Source organism: Callithrix jacchus, chromosome 12 (assembly GCF_049354715.1).
Source record: "Callithrix jacchus isolate 240 chromosome 12, calJac240_pri, whole genome shotgun sequence".
Classification (NCBI taxonomy): Eukaryota; Metazoa; Chordata; class Mammalia; order Primates; family Cebidae; genus Callithrix; species Callithrix jacchus.
Genome location: NC_133513.1, coordinates 115,227,901 through 115,251,863, shown reverse-complemented (window position 1 = coordinate 115,251,863; position 23,963 = coordinate 115,227,901). Strand labels below are relative to the sequence as shown.

The 23,963-nt window shown below is 36.3% G+C and overlaps 1 protein-coding gene across 21 annotated transcripts in view; it reads left to right on the top strand.

Moving 5' to 3' along the window:
• The window catches only part of ATE1 (arginyltransferase 1), a 158,106-nt gene that overhangs the window by 65,866 nt on the left and 68,277 nt on the right, over positions 1 to 23,963 (top strand). For all 21 annotated transcript variants that reach the window (XR_013525155.1, XR_013525157.1, XR_013525156.1 and 18 more), the window contains 2 exons: positions 3,514 to 3,695; positions 8,140 to 8,239. Coding sequence is in view for 17 of the 21 variants with exons in the window: in XM_078346685.1 (XP_078202811.1) it covers positions 3,514 to 3,695; positions 8,140 to 8,239 (282 nt within the window). In the remaining 4 variants the exon portion in view is untranslated. The remainder of the gene's footprint in view (positions 1 to 3,513; positions 3,696 to 8,139; positions 8,240 to 23,963) is intronic.

Below are 23,963 nucleotides of genomic sequence, written 5' to 3'. Positions count from 1 at the left end.
CCTGTATTTTCAAAATAGATGCATAACAGTGATTCTCAAAAGTGTGGCCTGGTAATGCCCAGGGTCCCTGAGGCCCTTTCAGAGGATTCTAAAGGTCAAAATTATTTAATCATACCAAGACATGACCTTTTTGACTAAGGTTTAGGGAAATACAACAGTCCCACATTTTGAAGTAGAATTCTCAAGGCAGTAAATAGAGAATGGTAAGTGAGTTAAGGAGGCTTCTCTAGGAATGAATGTCTGAGCCTCCTGGAAAACTAAGTTAAGGAACTGTCGTAAGATCTAGTTGGGGTGGGGGTGGTAGAGGAGAGGATAGAGAGTTGGAGGATACCCCTCTCTTCAGTGGGCTAAATAATTTGTATGTATGTATTGTTTAGTGTGGTAGTATTGTGGTATTATCTCATTTTAATTTGCAATTCCCTAATGATAAGTGATGTTGAGTGTCTTTTCATATGTTCATCTGCCTTTGTACACCTTGGGTGAGGTCTCAGTTCAGATCATTTGCCCCTTCTCCTCCATTTAAAAAAATAGACAGAGTCTTGCTCTGTTGCCTAGGCTTAAGTGCAGTGGCACGATCTCAGTTCACTGCAGCCTTGAACTCCTGGGCTCAGGGATCCTCCCACCTTGGCCTCCCAAAGCATTGGGATTATGGGCGTGAGTCACCGCACCTGATCTTTTGCCTACTTTTTAATTGGGTGGTTTGTGTTCTTATTGTTGAGTTTTAAAAGTCTTTGTATATTTCGGATACCAGTTCTTTATCAGATGTCTTTTACAAGATTTTCTCCCAGCCTGTGACTTTTGAGTTTTTATTTTAACAATGTTTTTCACAGACCAGAAGTTTTTAATTTTAATAAAGTACAACTTAGCAGCTTTTCGTTTCATGAGTTGTGTTTTTGGTGTTTTATCTAAAAACTCATTGACAAACCTAAGTTCCCCTAGATTTTCTTTTATATTATCATCTAGAAGTTTTATAATTTCTCATTTTACATTTAGGTTTATGATCCATTTTGAGTTAATTTTTGCGAAAGGTATAAGGTCTGTGTCTGGATTCTTTTTTTTTTTTTTGCATATGGATGTCTGGTTGTTACAGCACCATTTATTGTAGAGAATATTCTTTCTCTCTTGCATTGCCTTTACTGCTTTGTCAAAGATCATTTGACTTTGTGTGTGTCTATTTTATCTCATTGACCTATGTCTGTTCTTTCACGAATACCACTCTATCTTGATTATTATAGATTTATAGTAAGTGTTGACATTGGGAAGTGTCAGTCATCCAACTTTTTTCTTCCTCGGTATTGGGTTGGCTAGTCTGAGTCTTTTTTTTTTTTTTTTTTTTTGTCTACATAAACTTTAGAATCACTATTTTGATAGCTGCAAAATAGCTTGCTGAGATTTCAATTGTGTTTGCATTAAATGTATGTATCAACTTAGGAAAAACTGAAGTCATGACAATGTTGTCTTCTATTCCATGCATGCATACTATTTTTCTGGTTTTTTAGATCTTTGATTCCTTTTGTTAGTTTTGTAGTTTTTTTTGCATATAGGTTCTGTATATATATTTTTTGACTTATAATTAAGCATTTAATTTTTTGTGGTATTATAAATGGTATTGTATTCTTAATTTCAAATTCCAGTCGTTGTATGTAGAAAAGCAACTGACTTTTGTATATTTCTCTTGTATTCTGAAATCTAGCTATAACTGCTTATTTCAGTTTTTTGTTGTTACTGATTTTTGTTTGTTTTAATGTACCTGTCATATTATCTATAGAGAAAGACAGGCTTTTCCTCCTTTTCAGTCTGCATACCTTTTATTTCCTTATTGCACAAGCTGAGATTTCCAATATGATGTTTTCTAGGAGTGATGAGAAAGGATATCCTTACCTTGTTCTTTCTTACTAGTAAGTATGATATTAGCTGTGGGTTTTCGAATATATGTTATTTAGCCAGTTGAGGAAACTTTGCTCTGTTCCTAGTTTGTTGAGAGTGGTTGGTCATGAATAGGTGTTGGGTTTTGCCAGTAATGTTTCCTGCATCAATTGATTTGATCATATGATACTTCTTTTGGCCTATTGATGTGGTGAATTGCATTAATTGTTCATTAATTACTTTTTAAAAAATTGCTTTTCTAATGTCAAGCCAGCCTTGCATACCTGGAATAAATTTCTCTGGTTCATGGTATAAGTCTTTTTATATATTGTTGGATTTGATTTGCTAATACTTTGTTTAGGATTTTTGCATATGTGTTTCTAAGAGATACTGATCTGTAAATTTTTTTTTCTTGATTTTTTTTTGGTTGGTTTTGGTGTTATTCTACCTGTTCTCATTTTTCTTTATTCTCTTCTAGCTTTTATTCATACACATTTTCTGATTTTAGCTGTGTGAAAAGGATGTACAAGTAGTGTTTTATTTATTCACTTGAATTAGTAATCTCTAACATCCATTCAGTCTCCAGTAAAGCCTGTTTTATGCTGCTTGATACTTTTCTTTATATGGCTTTCATTTAAGACCAGTTATATTTAAAATGTTGAATTTTAAAATGAGAAATGTCATTTAACTAGCTATATTTACAGGAAGGTGGTTATACTCTGAAATCTCTAGATTTTTCCTGTGAAGTTATAGTTAAATTGAGATAATAATGAAGAAAAACTTTGTTTTCCTTTAGCTAATAAGGAGAGGTGTTGTAGTCCTTTGTACTTACACAATAACTCTTACCTAGAAAAAATAAGGGGATTGTGTACCTTCTCAGAGCTGAGGCACTCACTGAACAGGGATGACTGGCAGTGTCTCACCCCACCCTTTGCTTTTATGTTCCTCATATTTTTCTCATGCATTTCTTTCCTAACCTTTGTGTGTAATAGAAGAACATAGTTTTTATTTTTTTATTTCTTTTTATTTTATTTCAGTAGGTTTTTGGGGAACAGGTATTGTTTGGATAAGCTCTTTAGTGGTGATTCTGAGATTTTGGTTCACCCATCTCCCAAGCAGTGTACACTGTACTCAATGTTTAGTCTTTTAGCCCTCACCCGCCTCTCGCCCTTCCCTTTAAGGCCCCAAAGTTCATTGTGTCATTCTTACCTTTTTGTGTCCTCACGGCTTAGCTCCCTCTTATAAGTGAGAACATATGATATTTGGTTTTCCATTCTTGGGTTACTTTACTTAGAATAATGGTCTCCATCTCCTTTCAGGTTGCTGAGAATGCCATTATTTTGTTCCTTTTTTATGGCTAAGTAGTATAGAAATGGAAGAACATAGTTTAATAGTGATTTTCTTCCCTTGTAAAATGTTATGTTTCCTACTGTCAAGTATTAAGTAAATTGAAGAAAACATAATTTGATTTCTTTTTTTGAATTTTGTATTTACTCAGTATTTCTACAACGAAAAAGTTTTGTGATGGAAACAAAGAGGAAAGTTTAGGACTTACTAACCTGAGGAAAATAAAAATATATGAATTATAAGATTATTTTGATGCTTAAAAAAATGGCTGTTTGTTTTTGTGCCTCTGCTTTTTCTTAGGCAGAGACTCCCCCTAATGGGCCAGATTGTGGCTATGGCTCATTTCACCAGCAGTACTGGCTTGACGGAAAGATCATTGCTGTGGGGGTGATTGACATCCTCCCAAACTGTGTATCATCTGTGTATTTGTACTACGATCCTGATTATTCATTTTTGTCTTTGGGCGTCTACTCTGCACTACGGTAAGATTGTTTTTTGCCAGTATTGTAGTGGTTATATAGAACTTCAAATAATTACTCATCTGATTGTATTTAATTATATAACAGTAGAAGTTGTATTTGACAGTGTATTATAATAATTTGTTGCTAGTCTCTTATGTAGAACATATGCTACTATATTATAGGTATTCTGTATGAGAGTTAAATATACTATAGAATATATAATGATATATAATTTATAATTTTCATTTACGAACAATTAGTATATTTAAAATCATTGAATTTTAAAATTTAGTTGTATATATAACTAGTCACTTAACTAATTGTATATATAAAATACATTGTATATAAACTAGTCATTTAACTAATTGTATTTATAGGAAATAAATACTATGTATAACTAGTATCTATAATATATAGTAGTTTTTACTGTATTTAGAAGGTATTACCTTTAGAACTGATGCCAGTGCCTGATGGTAATTCTCTAGCTATTTTTTTTTTGAAACGGGGTCTCACTCTGTTGCCAGGTTGGAGTTCAGTGGTGTGATCTTGGCTCACTGCAGCCTCTGCCTCCCAGGTTCATGCAGTTCTCCTGACTCAGCTTCCCAAGTAGCTGGTATTACGGGTGCACACCAGCATGCCCAACTAATTTCTGTATTTTTAGTAGAGACGGGGTTTCACCATGTTGGCCAGGATGGTCTCAATCTCTTGACCTTGTGATCCGCCCACCTCGGCCTCTCAAAGAGCTGGGATTACAGGCATGAGCCTGGCCAATTCTCTAGCTTTTTAAGGTATCCATATAGAAGTCATTGTATTTGTGGGTAGCTTTCTTTGTTTATACATTTATTAATGCTCTCCATCAGAACTACTTATATTCCTTGAGTGTTATATTATTCATATTCTTGTCATCACCAGTTTCTACTTTCTTTTTTCTTTTTCAAATGAGATGGGGTCTTGCTATGCTGCCCAGGTTGGTCTTGAACTCCTGGGCTCAAGTGATCCTCCTTCAGCCTTTCAGGTAGCTGGAATTGCAGGCTTGCACCACTGCATTCAGCTTTATATTTTTTACTATTAATTAAAAGTTAAATTAATGTGGTATAAATGAATCAAAGTAATATGAGTCTACTGGAAGAAATATGCATGTATACAGAACGGGCCTGGGGAATCCCTGGCGGTCTGCTTGAATTTATGACCCTCATTAAAAGATAATTTCCATGGCTTGAAATATGTATGCAGCAGAAAATATTTTTAGTGGTGAGAAGATTAGAGTCATACTCCAGTTTTCTGTATTTATTTCTGATTGTGTGTATATGTGGCAGAGGAGGGAAGGAGGGTTGGAAACCATTTTCCTTTTGTTTGGGAGGTTGAGTCTTTTTCTCACTCTTTACTATTGTGTCATACTTTTCTGTCTTCATTTTTCAGTCTTCATGTCTGATGGTCACATTTTCACATTATAGTAAAATGTACTGTATGTGCTTTTTTATGAATTATAAAAGAGTTGAAATTTTTCTTTAACTTAGAAATTTAATTAAAAAAAAAAATCTGGTCCACAGTTGATTTTTTTGTGTGTGTTTCAGTGGCCCACAATATCAAGTTTTTCATTTTAGCATTTTCAACTTGACTTTTTCCTTAATGCCAGTTTATAACAAATCCACGGTTACATAATATTTATAATGGATATCTGTAACAGTCTTTTATTCTTACGTATTTAATCACATTTTTGTATAAAGCAGTTAAAAAATGCTTATGGCTGTTGGTGCTCTCACTGAAATTGAAACTGATAATTTGAAGCATTCATGTTTTATAACTTTAGATTTTATGATTATTATATAACTTCAGAAGTTTTCTTTCAGAAAAGATATATTTTCTTTATGACCAAATTAGTCAATACTTTGAAATAATTGCTAGTTTTTTTGTTTTGTTTTGTTTTTGTGTTATCACTTTACAGTGTGTTATAGATTTTTTTTAGACTTCTCCCATGGATTTTTAAGGGTGAGATTTATTTCTACATAATAAGCTCTGGCCTATGTATGAAATACTTCATGGTTCAGTAAACTGAGAGATGATTTAGATATTGAGATGGTAAATAATTAATTCCCAGCAAAATTAGCAAGAGTTATATTGATCGCCTAGTATATCCCTGCAAACACTAGAGCTGGAGAGACGTGAAGGAGCTGAGGAGGAGCCTGAGGTCATGAAAGGTCTGCCAGGTGAGAGTGGCCTGGTTGCAACTGTTTTGTAGTCTTGTCACTTCCTTTTGGTGCTCTTGAGAATAGGAGTTCAGGAGTTTATAGAAAAGGAAAGGCAGCCGGGAGATTGACATCTTGAAGCAAAATTGGAGAAAGTAGGTTACCAGTTGCTAATTCCATTATTGATTTTAATGCATTTTGGTGACACCTTTCCCCTCAATTAAGTTTCTTAAGCAGTTCAGCAATCAATATAGTTTTATGTTTTTAGATTTTTATATAATCTAGCCTGTAGATTTTTATTTTTATTAATTTATTTTTGTAATCAGCCTCTGCTTATCCATAGCCTGTAGATTTAAGAACTGTTTGAATTGGGGATCATGAGCATGGCGTTTGTTTTCTTATTTTTAGAAAGATACATTTTAAAAATGTAATTATGCTCATAGACATGAATAAGACAGGTTTCCAGTTTGTCCAAGCAGACCATAAATAATAAAGCAGATAAAATTTTAGATAGTTCCTAGCACTGTGACAAAAATAAAATTAGTGGTGGTGGGCATGAAGCCTGTTATATATAGAGGGGTCAGGAAAACCTCTATGAACAGGTGACATTTCAGAGGCAAAAGAAGGAAAAAAGGAACCTGCCACGTAAATATCTGAGGGTAGGAAGAAGTTCAGGTGACTGGCAGCAAATCTTAGTGCCCTGAGGTGGCCAAGAGAAACAGAAAAGTCTTTTGGACTCGGGTGCAGGAAGGGACATAGAGAGCCTTCTGCAAGGGGCAGAGAGGCAGGTGAAGTAGCGCTTGTAGGACATGGTGGGGAGGTTGAGTTTTATTTATATGTGGTGCCAGCACACTGCTGGGGTGGGGGATTGGGAGATCTGATTAATATTATAAAAGACTACTTGGCCGGTTTTGTGGAGAATATGGAGGGGCAAGAGCGGAAACAAGAGCCAGTTGGGAGGTTGCTGCAGTCATTTAGGGGCACCATGATGGTGCTTGAACCAGAATATCTGAAGTGGAGGTGGTGAGAAGTGATCAGATTCATGACGTATTTTAGAGATAAAGCCCAAAAGGCCTGCTAGTGGATTGCACATGGGGATGAGAAGAAAAGAATTAAGGATGATGGGGAGAGGTAATGAAATGAACTAAGGTGAGCAGGACCAGTGGAGTGGTACCAAGGCTGGGTGGGCCTTCTTGGAATTGGTGGTCTTGTGTTTGCTTGTGTCAGTGCATTATTTCCTCAGTTTGAACCCCAAGAATGGATTAGTTCTGGGAATAGGATTTATTCTGTTATAGGCTAATAGTGTTTAGTCTGGTTGGATTTAGGAATACTTTTAATTTAAGAATGAATTTTTACGGTAATAATTCTTCAAGGATTTAAACTTGAGCTAGAAAAATGTACAGAATATTGCATTACAAATACATTTCTTTAGAATTTTAAGCATTACTTGCTACTAAAAAAGAAAAGAATACCTTCGAGAAACAAATATAAAAACAAAACTACTTTCTCATACTTTAGAAATGTACTGAAGTTTTACTTAGCACTCTCACGTCAGTCATTTAGCTGGCCAAGTAGAATGAAATTCTTTGCCAAGATTTATCAGGATGCAAATTAAAACCACTTCATGCACAGGCGATACAGTGGAGATACTGACAACTTTTTTGTTCAAGTTATCTGGCTTATTCCAACAAATACAGAAAATGTGGTGAAGTAACACGGTATTTCCCACTCTCTAGTTTTAGGGGAAATAAATATTAAAGTTGTACCTACATAAAGGAATGAGTTATGCGTCATAACAGCTGAAAGTGTTTGCGTGTAAATGGTCATAATATTATTTCTGAAATGTGTTGGCTTTTGGGTTTTCTAAAATTTGCTGTACTGTTTTTAACCTGTTAAGCTCCGATTCTTTGAGCACCATAGGGCTTGCTGAACAGTAACAAGACACTGTAGATCTCTTTCATTTTATGCTATTTGAATTTTAGATCAGCTACTTTGCCCAGTAAAGTGTAAAACCTGAACTTAGATGCATTTGCTTAATATTATTTAGAGGGGTTTATTATTTCTTTAGTAAAAATCATTGTATAGTGCTTTTTTCTTTTCCAATACTCATTTTTGTCCTGTATGTATAGTGTTTTAAAAGTCGTTTTTCTTTCAGTATTTGTAATTTTTCAATAGCTTAATATCAGATTTTATCAAATGTTTACCATCAAATTACATAGATTTTGGAACATTAGAACTAGAATTAACTGCCTTCAGCTTTCTTCTTTTTCTTTTGGCAGAGAAATTGCTTTTACTCGGCAACTCCATGAGAAAACTTCTCAGCTCAGCTATTATTATATGGGTTTCTACATTCATTCATGTCCCAAGATGAGATATAAGGTAAAGTTGATTTTCACATATATGTCTGTTTTTATTATAGAAAAATGAATCTCTAATAAAATTTTTATCTCAGGGCACTGGATTTGAAGCTTTGAAGGAAGGACAAGTGGGTTAATAAGGAAATCTCTTTGCTGCCTCAGAAATTAAGCTTTCTGTAATGAAAACCATAGCCTCTCCTGCTCTTGTAATCCATTGAATTATTGTGAGATTTAAGTATATTTCAGACTTCCCTTTAAAAAAGTTTTATGACTCTTGTTAATGAAACCTTTGATGTTTCCTAAGTATGAGTAGCCCACTGTAAAAACTGCAGAGTGAAGACCAGTGCAGAGGAGCAAACCCACTGCCTTCCACCCACTGTGCTAGCAATAACTAAACACCTTTGCTTTCCTTAGAGTGAGGCTTTCAGCTCTGAAGAGGCATGGATCTTCTACTTAAAACTTGAGATCCAGGTGAAGATTAGGGGCATTTTACATTAAAACCAGGGCATACAGTGATCTGGTCAGTGGCCTATGAGGACATGGATTTTTTTTTACTATACAAGATGTGGAAGAGGAAAGGAAGGAGTAGCTCAAGAAAAGAGTAGGTAGGATGAAGAAGCACATTTCAAGGAGAAGAAGCAGTAAAAGAAAGGATTAGAAGGGAAAGTACTGATGATGTGTTTTTAGCAAAAAGGGTAACCAAAGGACTGTGAGGACGCTGAGGCCGGGCTGAGGTACTTAGGTACCTGGGGGTCATCAACAGTTGCAGAGCAGAGCAGTGTAAATCAGAAAATATACATATATCCATTCATAGACATAGGACTTAATAGGGGTTTAAAAACATGCCAAATTAAAGAAAAAGGCGTAATCAAACCCCTTGTACCCATTACCCGGCTTTAGCAATTTTCATGCATTTATTTCATCTATTCCTTCGCTCTGTTTCCACCTCCACTCTCGCTTGAATTATTTTGGAGCAAATCAAAAATATCACTTAATCTGTCAATATTGTAGTATGTATTTCTAAAAGGTAAGGGCATTTTGAAAACATAACCATGATCTCATCATATACCTAGAAAGTATTAGCAGTGTTTCTAAATATCACCTGATATCTAGTCAGTGTTCATATTTCCTGTTTTTTTATTGTCTCATAATCTTTTTACAGTTTGTTTGACTTAAGACCCAATAAGGTTCATATATTATATTTGTGATGTGTCTCTTAAATCTCTTTAATTGATAAATTTCTCCCCTGCCTTTTTCTTTTTTACAAAGGAATGATTCACAGGACTTCGTGATTAACTAAAACTGGGGATGATTATAATTCCAAAGCTTTGAGGTTAAGTACTGAGTGGCTGGGGAGACGGTTCAATTGTCAGAAATTAGGGATGCTGAAAGTAGGACTGGCTTTGAGAGAGAAGAGCACAGTGCCTTGCTGGTTTTACATTGACAGTCCAGATAAGCTGACAAAGGTGTGTCCTGCTGGTGTTCAGAGGTTTTCTTTTGAGCTCATGCTTAAGTGTACGTTGTAGGAGGTAACCTCTGAATGTGCTTATCTTCAAGAACTTCTTTTATGCCTGAATTATTAATTGACTCGATAGGCCTTAACATATGTTCTATACAGAAGGAAAAGCATGAGCATATTTCTGTTTGTCTAAAAATAATGATTTGGTTAAGTTTTACTAGTATTTTATCCTTCTTGGCTCATTTTTACCTGGTATTAGATCTAAATTTGTTCAGAGCAGAAAACTCTAGTACTCAAGATATTTTAATGCATTTATAAGACTCAGAGAAAACTCAGACTGTTCTTATATTAATCTTCCTTTAGTACTTGACCCATTCAAATGAAATATTTTCATACCAGACTTAGAGACTTTCAGAGATTGCACTTTTATGTCTCATCTGTGATGGCCATTCTAGTTTCACAGCATTTGTTTTGAAAGTTTTCATTATGCCTAAGCTAAATTCTCATTTGCTCTATATTTTAACCTGTTTTATTTTTTGTCATTCTTGGAAATGTTGGCTATAGTTTCATCCTTTACCTCTTCATGAAGACGTTTTGCTCACACCTTTGTTGACTCTAGTCTGGACTAAATATTTCATATTCTTTAGTCTCCTTCCTAGGTAGACCTCTGCTTGGAAATCCAAGCCAGCCTTTAGTTTTAAGTTAAGGATTTAAAAAATAATATGTGCTTTCAGTCTGCCTTAATTATATCCAATCCAAATCCATCAGAACTATAGTTTCAAAATATTACTCGTTTAATTCCATTTATATGAGTGGTCCTCGCATGTCTGCTTGCCTTCTGGTTTACTTCCTTCCTTCATCTAGGAAACAGTCATTCAGATCCTACTGGAAAATAACAGCCGTGAGCAATTCAGGCAACATCCCTGGTCTCATGGAACTTCTGTTCTCGTGGAGAAGCTAACGATAATAAAGAAGACAGATGTCAGATAGGGATGAGTGCTGTGCGGTAGACATGAATTAACTGAGTGTGGCTGCTGTAGATTGTGTTGTCATCCTCTCTGAGGATGAATGTTTAGGTTAAGATTTGAATGTCACAAAGTCAGCCGATGGGAATTTTTGGGGTCATTTCAGAAAGAGACTGAGGAAACAGTTGAGCACTGCCTAGCCTTTTAGTTGCTGCAGTTGTCAGTTTTGACTATAGTTTATGGCCTGGAGAGCATTTTCATAAGACCCATCGTTAGGCCATATCTTCAGAGATTTTAAGTAATTGGTCTGGGATCAACTATGGGCATCAGATTTTTTTAATGCTCAGAGATTCTGATAGGAAGTCAGACTAGATAATAACTGTAGCAAAATATTTTTTCACAGCTGAGAGCCTCTTGAGAAATGAAAGCTTATTATTTCCCATTTTAAACTTTGCTGTTTTCTGTTTATTAAATCCAGAATTACTCCTATTGAAGAAGCTCATATATTTGCCTTGTCATCTGTGGCATAGAACATGAAATACTGACCAACCAGAGAATTCTCATTTTTTTCCCCACTTGAGGCCTTTATCCGTAAAGTATTCTTGGTTTTTTCCCCCTTCCCTTTGCCCCTCCCTCATGCTTGCAAATTCCCTGCCTACTGGGGAATTTCAACTCCAGTAATCTCTACTGGACTTAAGACTAGGTTTCGTCATTCACCCACCTACCCCGTAGCAGGTGATGTTTCTTCCCAGAACTAGTCTATCTCCTGTGCATACATTCCATGAGAATCTAATGACATTTAACTTCCTGTTTCCCAGGTAGCTACAGTGTGCCTGCCACGTAATAGATGTTTAATGCTTAGTATACATTTGTTGAACTAATAAATGAGAATACTAATGCAGAGGGCCGAGGAGTATGTAGGATAGTGAGAAATGCCTTCATTTTTTAAACAAAGATTTGTTGAGCATGAATGAGATGGCTTCTACTTTACAAATAGTTTATAACTTAGTAACAGATACACAGTTCTAACAATGTGGTAGGTATAATGACTGATTATCTTTGAGTATTGATAAATACTCTGATAGCAAAGGGAGGTGGTGACACAGGAATGTGTAACAAACAGCTTGGAAAAGTTGCTTAACTACATCTGGTCTCAGTTTTTGCAGCTGTAAATGGGAATGATACAGAAATTAGACAGGTTGTTATCTGTGTTTGAGTGTAGATTCTATCCAGTTGGGTAGCATTCATGAAATCATTACCTGAGCTTTTGTTGAGACCTGTCAAGACTCTCTCTGTTTGCATACTGATAACTGACATCCAAATTTTTGCATGCCTGCTCTTGTTATTAACCAAACTTCTTTGATTAGTTTAGATGCTGGGGAAAGGGAAAGCCATGTATTACTGGATACCAATACTGCCGCTCTGTAAAAGTTCCTACATTTGTGGACACTTGTCTTTTGCTTAGAGGCCAGTGACACTGCATTAGTCCATTTTCATGCTGCTGATAAAGACATACCTGAGAAGGGGAAGAAAAAGAGTTTTAATTGGACTTACATGGACTGGGGAGGCCTTATAATCATAGTTGGAGGTGAAAGGCACTTCTTATGTGGCAGCAGCAAGAGAAAATGAGGAAGATGCAAGAGTGGAAACCCCTGATAAAACCATCATGAGACTTACTTCCATGAGAATAGTATGGAGGGAACCGCCCCCATGATTTATATTATCTCCCACTAGGTCTCTTTCACAACATGTGCAAATTCTCGGAGTACAATTCAAGCTGAGATTTGGATGGGGACACAAAGCCAAATCATAGCAGACACTGAGCTCTGTTAAGGGATAGTGCTACAATGTAGTGAACCGTTAAGTAACAAATCCTATATCGTGCCACAGGGTGTCTGTCAGCTTTGGCCCTGTCTGTTTAGGGCAAAAAAAAAAAAAAGTCTCTTAGAACTCAGGCATTTGTTGGCTGAATAAGTAAAAGGGTTGGTTTGTTCCACTGGAGTGAGGTGAAATTGGTACATTTGTTCTAGGACTCCAATCTGTATGTCATACTTGATGGCAATCTAATACTCCGGTCAAGGCCATTTAGATCAGAAAAGAGCACCCTTTCTGTGCTAGCACCATTGTAACATTCCTATTTACCCCACAAACTGAGCTATTGAATTTGAGGAGGACTAGTCAGGTCGTGTGGCAGAATATCATGTCACTCCTTTAGTCACTCTTCCAAATACTGCGCCAGAAGCTAAGACTGTAATTTCTGTTTACTTAGGGAAAATCTGAGCAATTCAGAATAATTTATGGTCATTGTAGATTATTGGCACTTCATTCCTGTTTTTAAAATAGCAAGTTACTGTGTCTATAGAAGATCTTTAGAGCAACAAGTATCATTATAAAAGGTGACTGATTATGTACAATTACTGGAATTAGTAGCTGGTCTGGGTTGGTAGAAATCACTTCAAAAGCAGATTGGTCTTTTTTTAAATAAAGTAGAGCTGACATGAAAACTTCCAAGTCCAAGCATGAATATTTCTCATTGCCAGTTGAAGGTCTAGAACTAGAGACCAGCAAGAAGTAACTCACAGAAAATGAACTGTTGCCATGTGGCAATGTTTTTTTGTTTGTTTTTGGTAAATGTATGTTTTTTGAAATCACGAGTCTTGACAAAAATCAGTTGAAAAATCAGGAAATTGGGAGAAAGTATTAGAATTCTCCTTCAAGAATTAAGACTAAACAATCAGCATAAAAATGTTACTAGTTTGAAGGAATCCAATAGATATCAAGTCAAAAGGAAGGGCAGGAAACTCTGACTTGCAGAGCTGACGGTGAGGTTGACACCCGCAGGGAGCAGGACGGGAGTGCAGAGGAGGGAGCATTCACCGTCTCGTCGGTCAGTCCTGCTTGCAGCTGTGTTATGGAATGTGTGTATGTGATAATGATGTAAACAACAGTAAATATTAATAAGTTGATATACAAAATATATGAGTAGTGTTCCAAGAAATAACAAATCTTGGAAGCAAAATAAGTTTATACATAAACTTATGTGTGTGAGGCTGCTTATTTGCCAAGAAATCCAAATGTTAGATTATTCGAAATAGTGTCTAATGGTGTTCACTGGAGTTTTCCAATGTTTTAGTATTCGCTGTATGCTAAAGATATTTGTAATACTACTGTCCTTCATATTTTTTGTTAAGTAATTTTTAAGATATCCATTCTAATGAGTAAGGAGTCTGAAGAATATTGGAAGTATTAAGAATAACTTGTGATTTCAGGAATTACGATGTTTCATTCCTTAGTCCTCAAAATTAATAGGTTTAGAATTTTGAAACATCAACATTTAGGAAACTGAGTTACAGTCCAAAGTAGAAAAAGACAATCTGGGACTCAATGTTACCATTTAAACAAATTTTTGATATATTATGTTCACATTTTTTGTTCTTGGGAGGGAGAATTCTGAGAATCTGAAGTATACTTAGTGATTCTGTAACTATTTGTGAGGTAATGATAGAGTTTTTGAAGATTAAATTAACTTCATAAAGTCAGCATTTTCCTGGCCTCATTTTTTGGGAACACTTTTGGGTTTTCAACATGTTGATTTTAATTTTTATATCGTTAATTTTAAGAAAATAGTTTGCATTGCCTTATGATTGAAAGTGAATAATTTTAGTAACTGCAGGATTAAAGTTATTTTCATTTCAGTTAAGGATATTGTCTTTGTTCTTTTTGTGTTTATATAACAGGATACCTGAGGTTTCAGAATTTATAAAGAAAGGAGTTTTATTTAGCTCATGATTTTGGTGACTGGAAAATCCAAGGGCATGGCACTGGCATCTGCCCAGCTTCTGGTGAGGGCCCTGTGCTGTGTCATAGTGAAGTGAAGAAACAGAAGGGGGACTGGGTGAGCACAGAGACAGGCAGGAGAGCCTAAGTTTATTTATAGTAACCTGCTCTCAGGAACATATGCATTTCTATGAGAGTGAGAACCTACTCACTCTGACTAGACAGCTTTAATCTGTTCCCCAGGGCAGTTCTCCCATGATCCAAACACTTCCCACCAGGCCCCATCTCCCAACACTGCCACACCGGGAGTCAGATTCCACCATGGGATGGTGTTGTCAGAGGTAAACCAGGTCTGCACCATAGCAAATACTATGTTATACTTTGAGCACATGAAAACCCTCACTTACAAAGGAATAGCACATCTGCTTCTTAAAATAGATCTTTTCAATCAGAAAATGTGCCATTCAAAATTGTAAGGTAGGTTTTGGTCCAAGCATGAATATTTCTCATTGCCTATTGAAGGTCTAAAACTAGAGACCAGCAAGAAATAACTCACAGAAAATGAATTGCACACTATTGTGAAATCACTAAATTTACCCCCATTCAATCTCAAAAATTGAATGGGGGTAAATTTAGTGTATGGCTACAAAAACAATTAAAATTATCTTCTTTTCTTAGCATGTAAGTATGTAAAACATGAGTAATGGCCTGTTTTGCCACATTGTAAAATATACATGGAAAAACCTACAAACATGTTTTCTATCTGTTATTTAAAAAAAGAGGAATATATTTCTTAAAGAGGAGCGATATTTTTGACAACCAAGAAGCAGCAGCCTGTTAGGTACGTGGTACATGCTAGACACTGGGAATGCATTTGTAAGCAGTGTAGACATTCAGCCCTCATGAAGGTTACAACTTAGGGGGACATAGATAATTATAATATAGTACATTAAGTGGTACCATATGACAACTGAAACTAAATGTTTCATTTGGGTTTTCTTGTACAGATTTGTATATGTAAGTTACAGTCTTCACCATATATTTATTGTATGATGTAAAGCAAATTAAAGTATTGAATAGCAGGTCTGAAATAACACAAAAGAGCTCATTTACCTGCTCTTTTTTGTTGAGTAATGAGCTATCACAATGGCATCTGAAATGATGTGTCTGTCTTTATGTGTAGTGAGCCCCATGTTTTGGTGGATGGTTTTCAAAGCTGTCCACCATCAGGGCCTCTCATCTCTGTGCACACTGCTCAGCCCATCAGCAGTCTAGGCTGTTTTCCTCATCCTAGATTGGACTGACCTGATGGCTTGCACGGACTAATGGGTAGCCTGGAAGGAACTGATCTCAGGCCTTAAGAGGTCTGGCAGCTTTTCACTTTCTCTGTCTTTGGAGCTAGCCATCATAGTACCCTCCTGGAGAGAGAGGCCACCATATGAGGCCTGAAGCCATCTTGGATGTTTCAGCTCACCCAAGCTCAATGCATCTGCATGACTGAGCTTGAGAGAGGCCAGAAGAAAACCCACCTAGCTGAACTGTAGCCAACCCACAGAATCATGAGGAATAATAAGTTATTGTTTAAGGCCACTAACTTTTTTGGGTGGTTTGCTACTCAGCCATGGATGACTGAAACACAGGGGGTAGGTGTGGAAGTCACACCTTCATTCTCTGCTGTGCTGTGCAGACTCATGTCTTGAATTGAGCTGAACGGACTTGAGGGGTTTCTGATGGCTTCATGTAAGAGTTTTGGCAAAGTGATTTAATTTCCATTTGCAGTCATGCCTAGAGATGTGCTCATTGGGCTTATGAGAATTTGTCTTTATAAGGCATTTCATTTACTATCCTGACATGAGCCTACACAGTATCTTAACATGCTGACAAATTTTGATTTTGCTTGCCTTGCTAATGGTGAGCACTACAAGAGGAAAACCAGAATGTGGGCATCTTCATAGCCTATAAACAGGATGCATTGCAATAAATTCTCCTCCCTAAGGAAGTTTACTAATTTGTAGCAATTATATTCTTGTGCATCATATTATCTAAAATGTTTTAATTGAATTTTTTGGTTTTACTGTTCAGTATGTATGGGTTTTAAATAAAGGCTGATTCACATTGTATACATTTATGTAGTCATTATTTTACATAGTCAGGTATTTTTTTGTCTGAGACCAGAGTCTTACATGTAAGGCACAAGATAGTCACAAAAGAACTTAACGAGAGATGATTAGTAACTAGAGTCATTGATAAAAGGAAACTGTCTTTATATGTTGTATTATCATTGCTCACATGAGCTATTATAATAATTGTGGCCATTTTAATGGGACTTGGTACTATTTTAGTGTAGCTCAGTATCAATCTGGGGACTCAGGCATTGGTTGAAATTGGGAGAAACTGTATTTTGAACGGAGAAGAATTTCTCTTGGGAGGCGGAGGTTGCAGTGAGCTGAGATCACATCACTGCACTCTAGCTTGGCAACAGAGTGAGACCCTGTCTCAAAAAAAAAAAAAGAAGAAAAAATAGTGTTGGTTGTGGTAAAATACATATAATGTTTACCCTCTTAAACACTTTTAAGTGCTCAGTTCGGTGGTATTAAGTACATTCACGTTGCTGTGCCACCAACACCACCTTCCATCTCAGTTCATCTTACACAATTAGCACTCTGTCTCCAATAGACAGCGGCGCCCCCCTCTTCCCCACCCCTAAGAATTTGACTACTATAGGTACCTCATGTAAGTGGAATCATAGTATTTGTCTTTTTTGTAATTGGCTTAATTCACTTAGCTTAATACCTCAAGGTTCATTTATGTTGTGACCTGTGTCAGAACGCCTTTCATCTTTCAGGATGAATAATACTTCATTGTATGTATGGACCACATTTTGTTCATCTATTTATCCATTGGCATCTGGGCTGCCCCAGTCCTCAGGCTGTTACGAGTAATGCTGCTTTGGACACTGAGTACAAATATCTCTTTGAGACCCACTTTCTCTTCTTTTGTTTATACCCATAAGTGGAATTGCTGAATCAGTGGTAATTCTGTTTATAATTTCACATTCCCACCAGCAGTACACAAGGGTTCCTGTTTCTCCACATCCTCACCAACACTTGTTATTTTCTGGGCTTTGGTTTGTTTTTGCTTTTAATATTAGCTATTGTAATGGGGGTGAGGTTATTTTTTCTCTTCCTAAGATTAAGGAAACCCTCACTGAGAAGACTTCCGGTAGACTTCACATGTTCCATTTGTCAGAGTTGTGCCTCTTACTTGTATGTGAGCTAATCACTGAGGAGTTAGCATTAAGGCAGGTACTATTGGTAATGAGAGAAACTGCTTCCTTGAGCGCAGGGTACTGCAGAAGATGAACAGCTGAAAAATTATTTTTAATTCTGCCTAAGCCAGTATTTTCTTTAAACTAGGATATGAAATAGATTTTTAACTGAGTGTTGGTTCAAACATTTTCATCTGTATATATCATATTTATAACCTGTATTGTTGGAAAGAAAACTTTATTAAAAATGAGTCCTTTTAACCTTCATTCAGATTTTAATTGTATGCATAATGATAGTCATCATATTAACTTCACTTTAGTTTATTTCCCATAATTCCCTCTTGGGGATTAGTGGAAATTATTTAATAAATAAACTATTATATAAATTAATATAATTATATTAAATTGAAGGTGCTCAGTGGAAATTATTTCTTTTAAAATTCATTATTCCTCTTAAAATTCTGTATTAATTTCACATCTCAAAATTTTGTATATAGGCTTCTTTTTTTTCTTTACCTTTTCTCCTTTTTGATTTATGCTTGAAAATAGCTACTCTTTTTTTAACTTTAAACATGGGGTTTCTATGCTTTTCAAATATTTCATATTTGCCTGTAAAGTTTAGTTCTCTCTTTTTAACCCCTTCTGATTTCAAAATGATTACATTTGAAAATGAAAATTAGAATATATAGAAATGTTGTTAGGCATAATTAAATTTTTTCCCCCATGTTATCTCTCAGAGTGCTGCTGTAAGGCCATTCTGTGATCTGAAGAGGGTATTTTGACCGAATTCTTTATCTAGACTTGTATGCAGGCCAAAGTAGACAAAGGGATTTCAGGTAGTCTGTTTGGTATCATGACATGGTCAGACACAGAGATCGCTGAGACATCAGAAAGAATTCTGAAATGTCAGAAAAGAAACAAAAGGTTAAATCCATCTGTGATTAATCATGCTTGTGTGATTGTCTCAGCTCAATTGTGAGAATTGGAATTCTGCAGGGCTTTGCCCAAAAATAGGTACTTGGCATTACTATTATAGTAGTAAGCACCTACCAAAAAAAAAAAAAAAAAAAATTAAAAGGGCTGCATCTGCAAAATTATGCACAGCTGAAACCCCAAGCTTCCAAGCCTTTCAGAATTTCCTGACCAAACACATTAGTAAATGTTATTTTACTACAGTCTTGCAGCCCAGAGTGGTGCATGTGGATACACATGGTAGGTGACTTTGCTACTTCTGGGCAGAAAGGAATACAAATGATCTCATCAGTAACCCATAGCACAGAACAAAATACTGAATTCATTTGATTCAGCGTGTCTTCTTGATGTCAAATATCCAATGAATTAGATATAGTAAGAAAAATTACCACAGGATAATTTAGTAAGGGATTTTTGATGCCCCCTAGAGGTGATGGGAGGTAAAAGAATTCTCATAGTCATTACAAATTCTTATTTATAAAACTGTCACGTGTGTGAAATTTTGCCACACTAGATTCAAAGCAGTTATTTACTTACTAAGCTTTTAATTACAGATGATAAAATTGAAGCTCAAGATGGTTAGCTTTCCCAGAGTTTGCCTTAACTCGCATTTTAATTTTAGCCACAAGAAGGAGACTTTGAACTTAAGAATTGAATATCATGTAAATGGCATTGCTTATCACATTTATGATAAGTTATATAAAACTTTAAATTTTGCTTGCCATGTTAATTAAATGTAAGTTTTAGGAGAAATGAAAGTACATTTAATCATGTGTCAGATTTTTCTGATCCCTTTTCTTATCTCTCTCTTCATAATGAACTAGAAAGCTTGGTGGAGTGCCTGGTTCCCAACCTTGGAAAATAATCAGTTGTCTGTGGAGCTTTCTAAAAAATGCTAATGTCTCAGCTCTACCCCGACCTGTTGAAGAAGGAAGTGTGCTTCATTCTCTTGCATAGCCCATGCTCTTGCTGCTGGGCACTATATATGTGGAAACTTTCCACCTCTGAGCTCTGTGTGTTCTCTTGCATTGAGATGTTTTTCACTTGTCTCTGCAAGTGTAAGTCGGAGCCTCTTTTTCAGACCAAGTTCATTTACAAGTTTTCCATGGCAGTCATTCTCTAGGCCTCTTCTGTAAAACAACATGAGAGAGAGATGCCCAGGCAAAAGGAAGATTAGACATGGTCACTACTTGTGCATTTGTGAACAGACTATGTCTTATCTGCCACTGTCCCCACTGCCCAGCAAATTAATTGGCAAGTAAGGTATTGAGTGAAATTAAAAAAAAATTTTTTTGGGGTGACATGCATTGTATGTGAAACATGGACTGTACGTGGATACAACTGAAAAACTGAAGGAAAGTTACGAGTACTGCGCACAGAACAGGTGGTTCAAATCAAAACTATGGACATGGGAACATTTTTTAAAGTTCCATTTCAATAGTACAATTTATGTTTTCTGTGAATTCATGTCTCTCCTACCTACCTGTAGTTTCTTTTTAAGTGACCTTCTTATTGAGATGTGATATATATATACAGAAAAGTGTACCAATCTTAAGTATACAGCTTGATCAATTTTCACAAAGTAAACATACCTGTTCAGCCACCCAAAACAAGAAACAGAACATGCCCAGCACCCACAAGCCCATCACTCCCTTCCTTGGTTACTGTCCCATCCAAGGTAACCACTGTTCTCACTTTTAACACTACAGACTAGTTTTGCCTGCTTTTATACTTTCCATAAATGGAAGCACTCCATGTATTTTGTTTTGTGATGGGTTTTACTCAACATTATCTATGTGAGATTTATCCATGTGGTTTTATGTAGAACTAGGTCATTTGTTATTGCTGGGTATGGTATACTGTTTAATGAAAATACCACATTTTTTACACTCATTCTACTGTAGATAGATTGTTTCTAGGTTTTGGCTAATATAAATGGAGCTGTGAACATTCTATTACATGTGTTTAATGAACATATGTTTGCATTCCTGATGACAATAGATGTGGGTGTGAATTGCCAGATCGTAGGGTATGCGTGTGTTCAGGTTTAGTTGATATTGCTCATAATTTTTAAAAAAGTGATTGTATTAATTTGCAGTTCCACTGGCAGTGTATGAGAGCTCCATTTGCCTCACTCCTGATGGGTGTGTGGGGAGTGACGGTACATTGTGTTTTTTGTTTGTCGCCTAGGCTGGAGTGCAGTGACACAATCTTGGCTCAGTGCAACCTCTGCCTCCCAGGTTCAAATGGTTCTCTTGCCTCAGCCTCCTGAATAGCTGGGATTACAGGTGTGCACCACCATGCCCAGTTAATTTTTGTATTTTTAGTAGAGATGGGATTTCCCCACATTGGCCAGGCTGGTCTTGAACTCCTGACCTCAAGTGATCCACCCTCCTCGGCCTCCAAAAGTGCTGGAATTACAGGCATGAGCCACCATGCCTGGTCTGCATCGTGGTTTTAATTTGCATTTTGCAGTTGATTGTCAGTGTTGAGCACCTTGTCATATGTGTATCAGCCATTTATAAAGTGTCTGTCAAGTGTTTTGCCCGTTTATCTATTGGGTTGTCTGTCTTAGTTATCTAATTCTTTCTAGATAAGAATCCTTTGTTGGATAAATGTTTCATAGATACCGTCTTCTACTCATTGCTTGACTTTTCATTCTCTTCGCGGTATCTTTTGATGAGCAGAAATTTCTAAAATGTGTCCACCTTATCAATTTTATTCTTTGTGGTTAATGCTTTTGTGTCTTTGTCAAGAAATATTTGCCTACCTTATGTCCATGGAATTGGTTTCCCGTATATTTTAGGAGTTTTATAGTTTTACCTCTTACAATTTAGTTCTGTATAAGAAACTGGTTTTAGTATGTGGTGTGAGCCAGGGTGCAGGACTGATTATTTGTCCTAGATGGATAATTATTTGTAGCTTCTTAAGGTCACTGCCATGCACATACCAGTTTAATAACTTATTTCAGTTAAATTGTTTTTATTATGACAAAACATCTCAGCTTTCCCATCATCAGATTAGCACTGATTCCATTAAATGGGCAAAATGCTAATTTAACTGTTAATCTCTCCCTGTAGAATTACATTAGCCATTCTTCTACAGCAAATCCATGATTTAAGCACTGAAGAGTGTGCAAATAAGTCACTTTTGCTCTTGTAGATTTCTTCCAAATAACTTAAGAAACAAAACCAAACTGTGAGAACCTCTTTAATTGAAACAGGGTTATGTGTTTGTAGAAATTCAGTTAAGAGAATGATTAAAACACAATGAGGAGCTCTTAATAGTTGTGCTATCAAACATATTTGCCAGTCACATCCCAGTATGGTTAGTTGCTTTTTATTGTTAATAGTGTGTATGTTTGTTTAATTATACAGAAATTTATAATTTTTATGTAGTACAGTTTATTAATGCTTTTCCTTTATGATTTCTGGCTTTTGTACCATGCTTTAGAAAGACCTTTTCTATCCCATGTATTAAAATGATGATATCTAAATTCATTTATTAGGAAATTTTCATTGTATTGTTAGGTGACATAATAGGCTGTTGTACAGTTTTATTTTTCCTTGTCAATTGTGTGTGGTATTTATTTATTTTTTGTTTTTTGAGACATGAGTCTCACTCTGTCACCCAGGCTGGAGTGCAGTGGGACGATCTTGGCTTACCGTAGCCTCCACTTGCTGGGTTCAAGCCATTCTGCCTCAGCCTCCCTAGTAGCTATAGCTGGATTTACAGGTGTGTGCAACCATGCCTGGCTAATTTTTCTATTTTTAGTAGAGACAGGTTTTCACCATGTTGGCCAGGCTGGTCTCGAACTCCTGACCTCAAGTGATCTGCCCACTTTGGCCTCCCAAAGTGCTAGGATTACAGGCATGAGCCAGCACGCCTGGCCTGTTTTACTGCTTTCATTTATTTTTCATTTCAGTAGGTTTTTAGGGAACAGTTGGTGTTTGGTTGCATAAATAAGTCCTTTAGTAGTGATTTCTGAGATTTTGGTGTACCCATCACCCAAGCAGTGTGCAGTTTACCCAATGTGTAGCCTTTATCCCTCACTCACAGTTTGTTTTTAAGAGGCCATGGATATAAAACAGCATGTATTGTGAGTACGCATGGAAGCATTTTCTTTTATCAGTACATTTACCCCATTGTTTAGACCAGAAATGGAAGTTTAATCTTTCATAGAAATATTAATTTAATGCTGATTTGAATAATTACAGCATCATTGTGGTTGGTAGTGCTGTGATGGCTAGGTCAAGTTCGGTGTCCTGATTTTTTTTTAAAAAATGGTATCAGTATCACTTTAAAAAACAATTCCGCTTACCTCCGCTTATCTTCTAATTCTTATTTACCGTCATTTAAAATGATTTAACCTTCGTGATTTGAAACAAATTTTGTGGTTGTGTGTGTCTGTTATGTATATATAATTAATGTGGTTCAAGTGAAGAAAAATGAACTAGACTCTATATATTCAGGAGTCTTCTCTTATTAAACAAGTTTTTAAACAAATTCTTTCAGTAGATGTTAAAGCTCCCTGCCTCACATTTACTAGCAGTGTCTTCCTCCCAAGATGGTAACCCAGTGGGCTGTGTTTAGAATAAAGATAGACCTTTGGGCAAAATCTCTATATTCATTTATAAAATAAAGGATTTTTTTTTCTTTCCAAATAACCATGGCCTTGCCCTAAAGTTGGTAAAGTGCATGCAGCCTGCTCTGGATGCCACGGTTTTGCCTTCCTCTGCCATAGCAACTCATTACTCTAGACTGCTTTTTTTGGGAGTATTTTAAAATTTGGTATAAAAAAATTACTGAAATCAGAAAAACAGTTTTATATTCACATGCTAATGTTCTTGCCAGTCCACCTTGGACTTACTCAGTTTTCTCTAAATGGTGTGATAATCAAATAGCTAATAACTAAGCAATGAAATGTAGCAAAATTTAGCAGATAACTATTGTTTTTTTTTTTTTTTTTTGAAACAGGGTCTGGCTCTGTTTCCCAGGCTAGAGTGTAGTGGTGCCATCTCAGTTCACTGCAAGATCTGCCTTTCAGGCTCAAGTCATCAAGTCATCGTCCCACCTCAGCCTCCTGAGTAGCTGGGACCACCAGCACATACCACCATGCCCGGCTAATTTTTGTGTGTTTTGTAGAGACGGGGTCTCACTTTGTTGCCCAGGCTTGTCTCGAACTCCTGAGCTCAAATGCTAGGATTATAGGCATGAGCCACAGTGCCTGGCCTTAACTATCCTTAATGTTAATTTTCATCAAGAATCAAATTATTTTTAAAGGGAAATTCAAATTTTAGTTGTG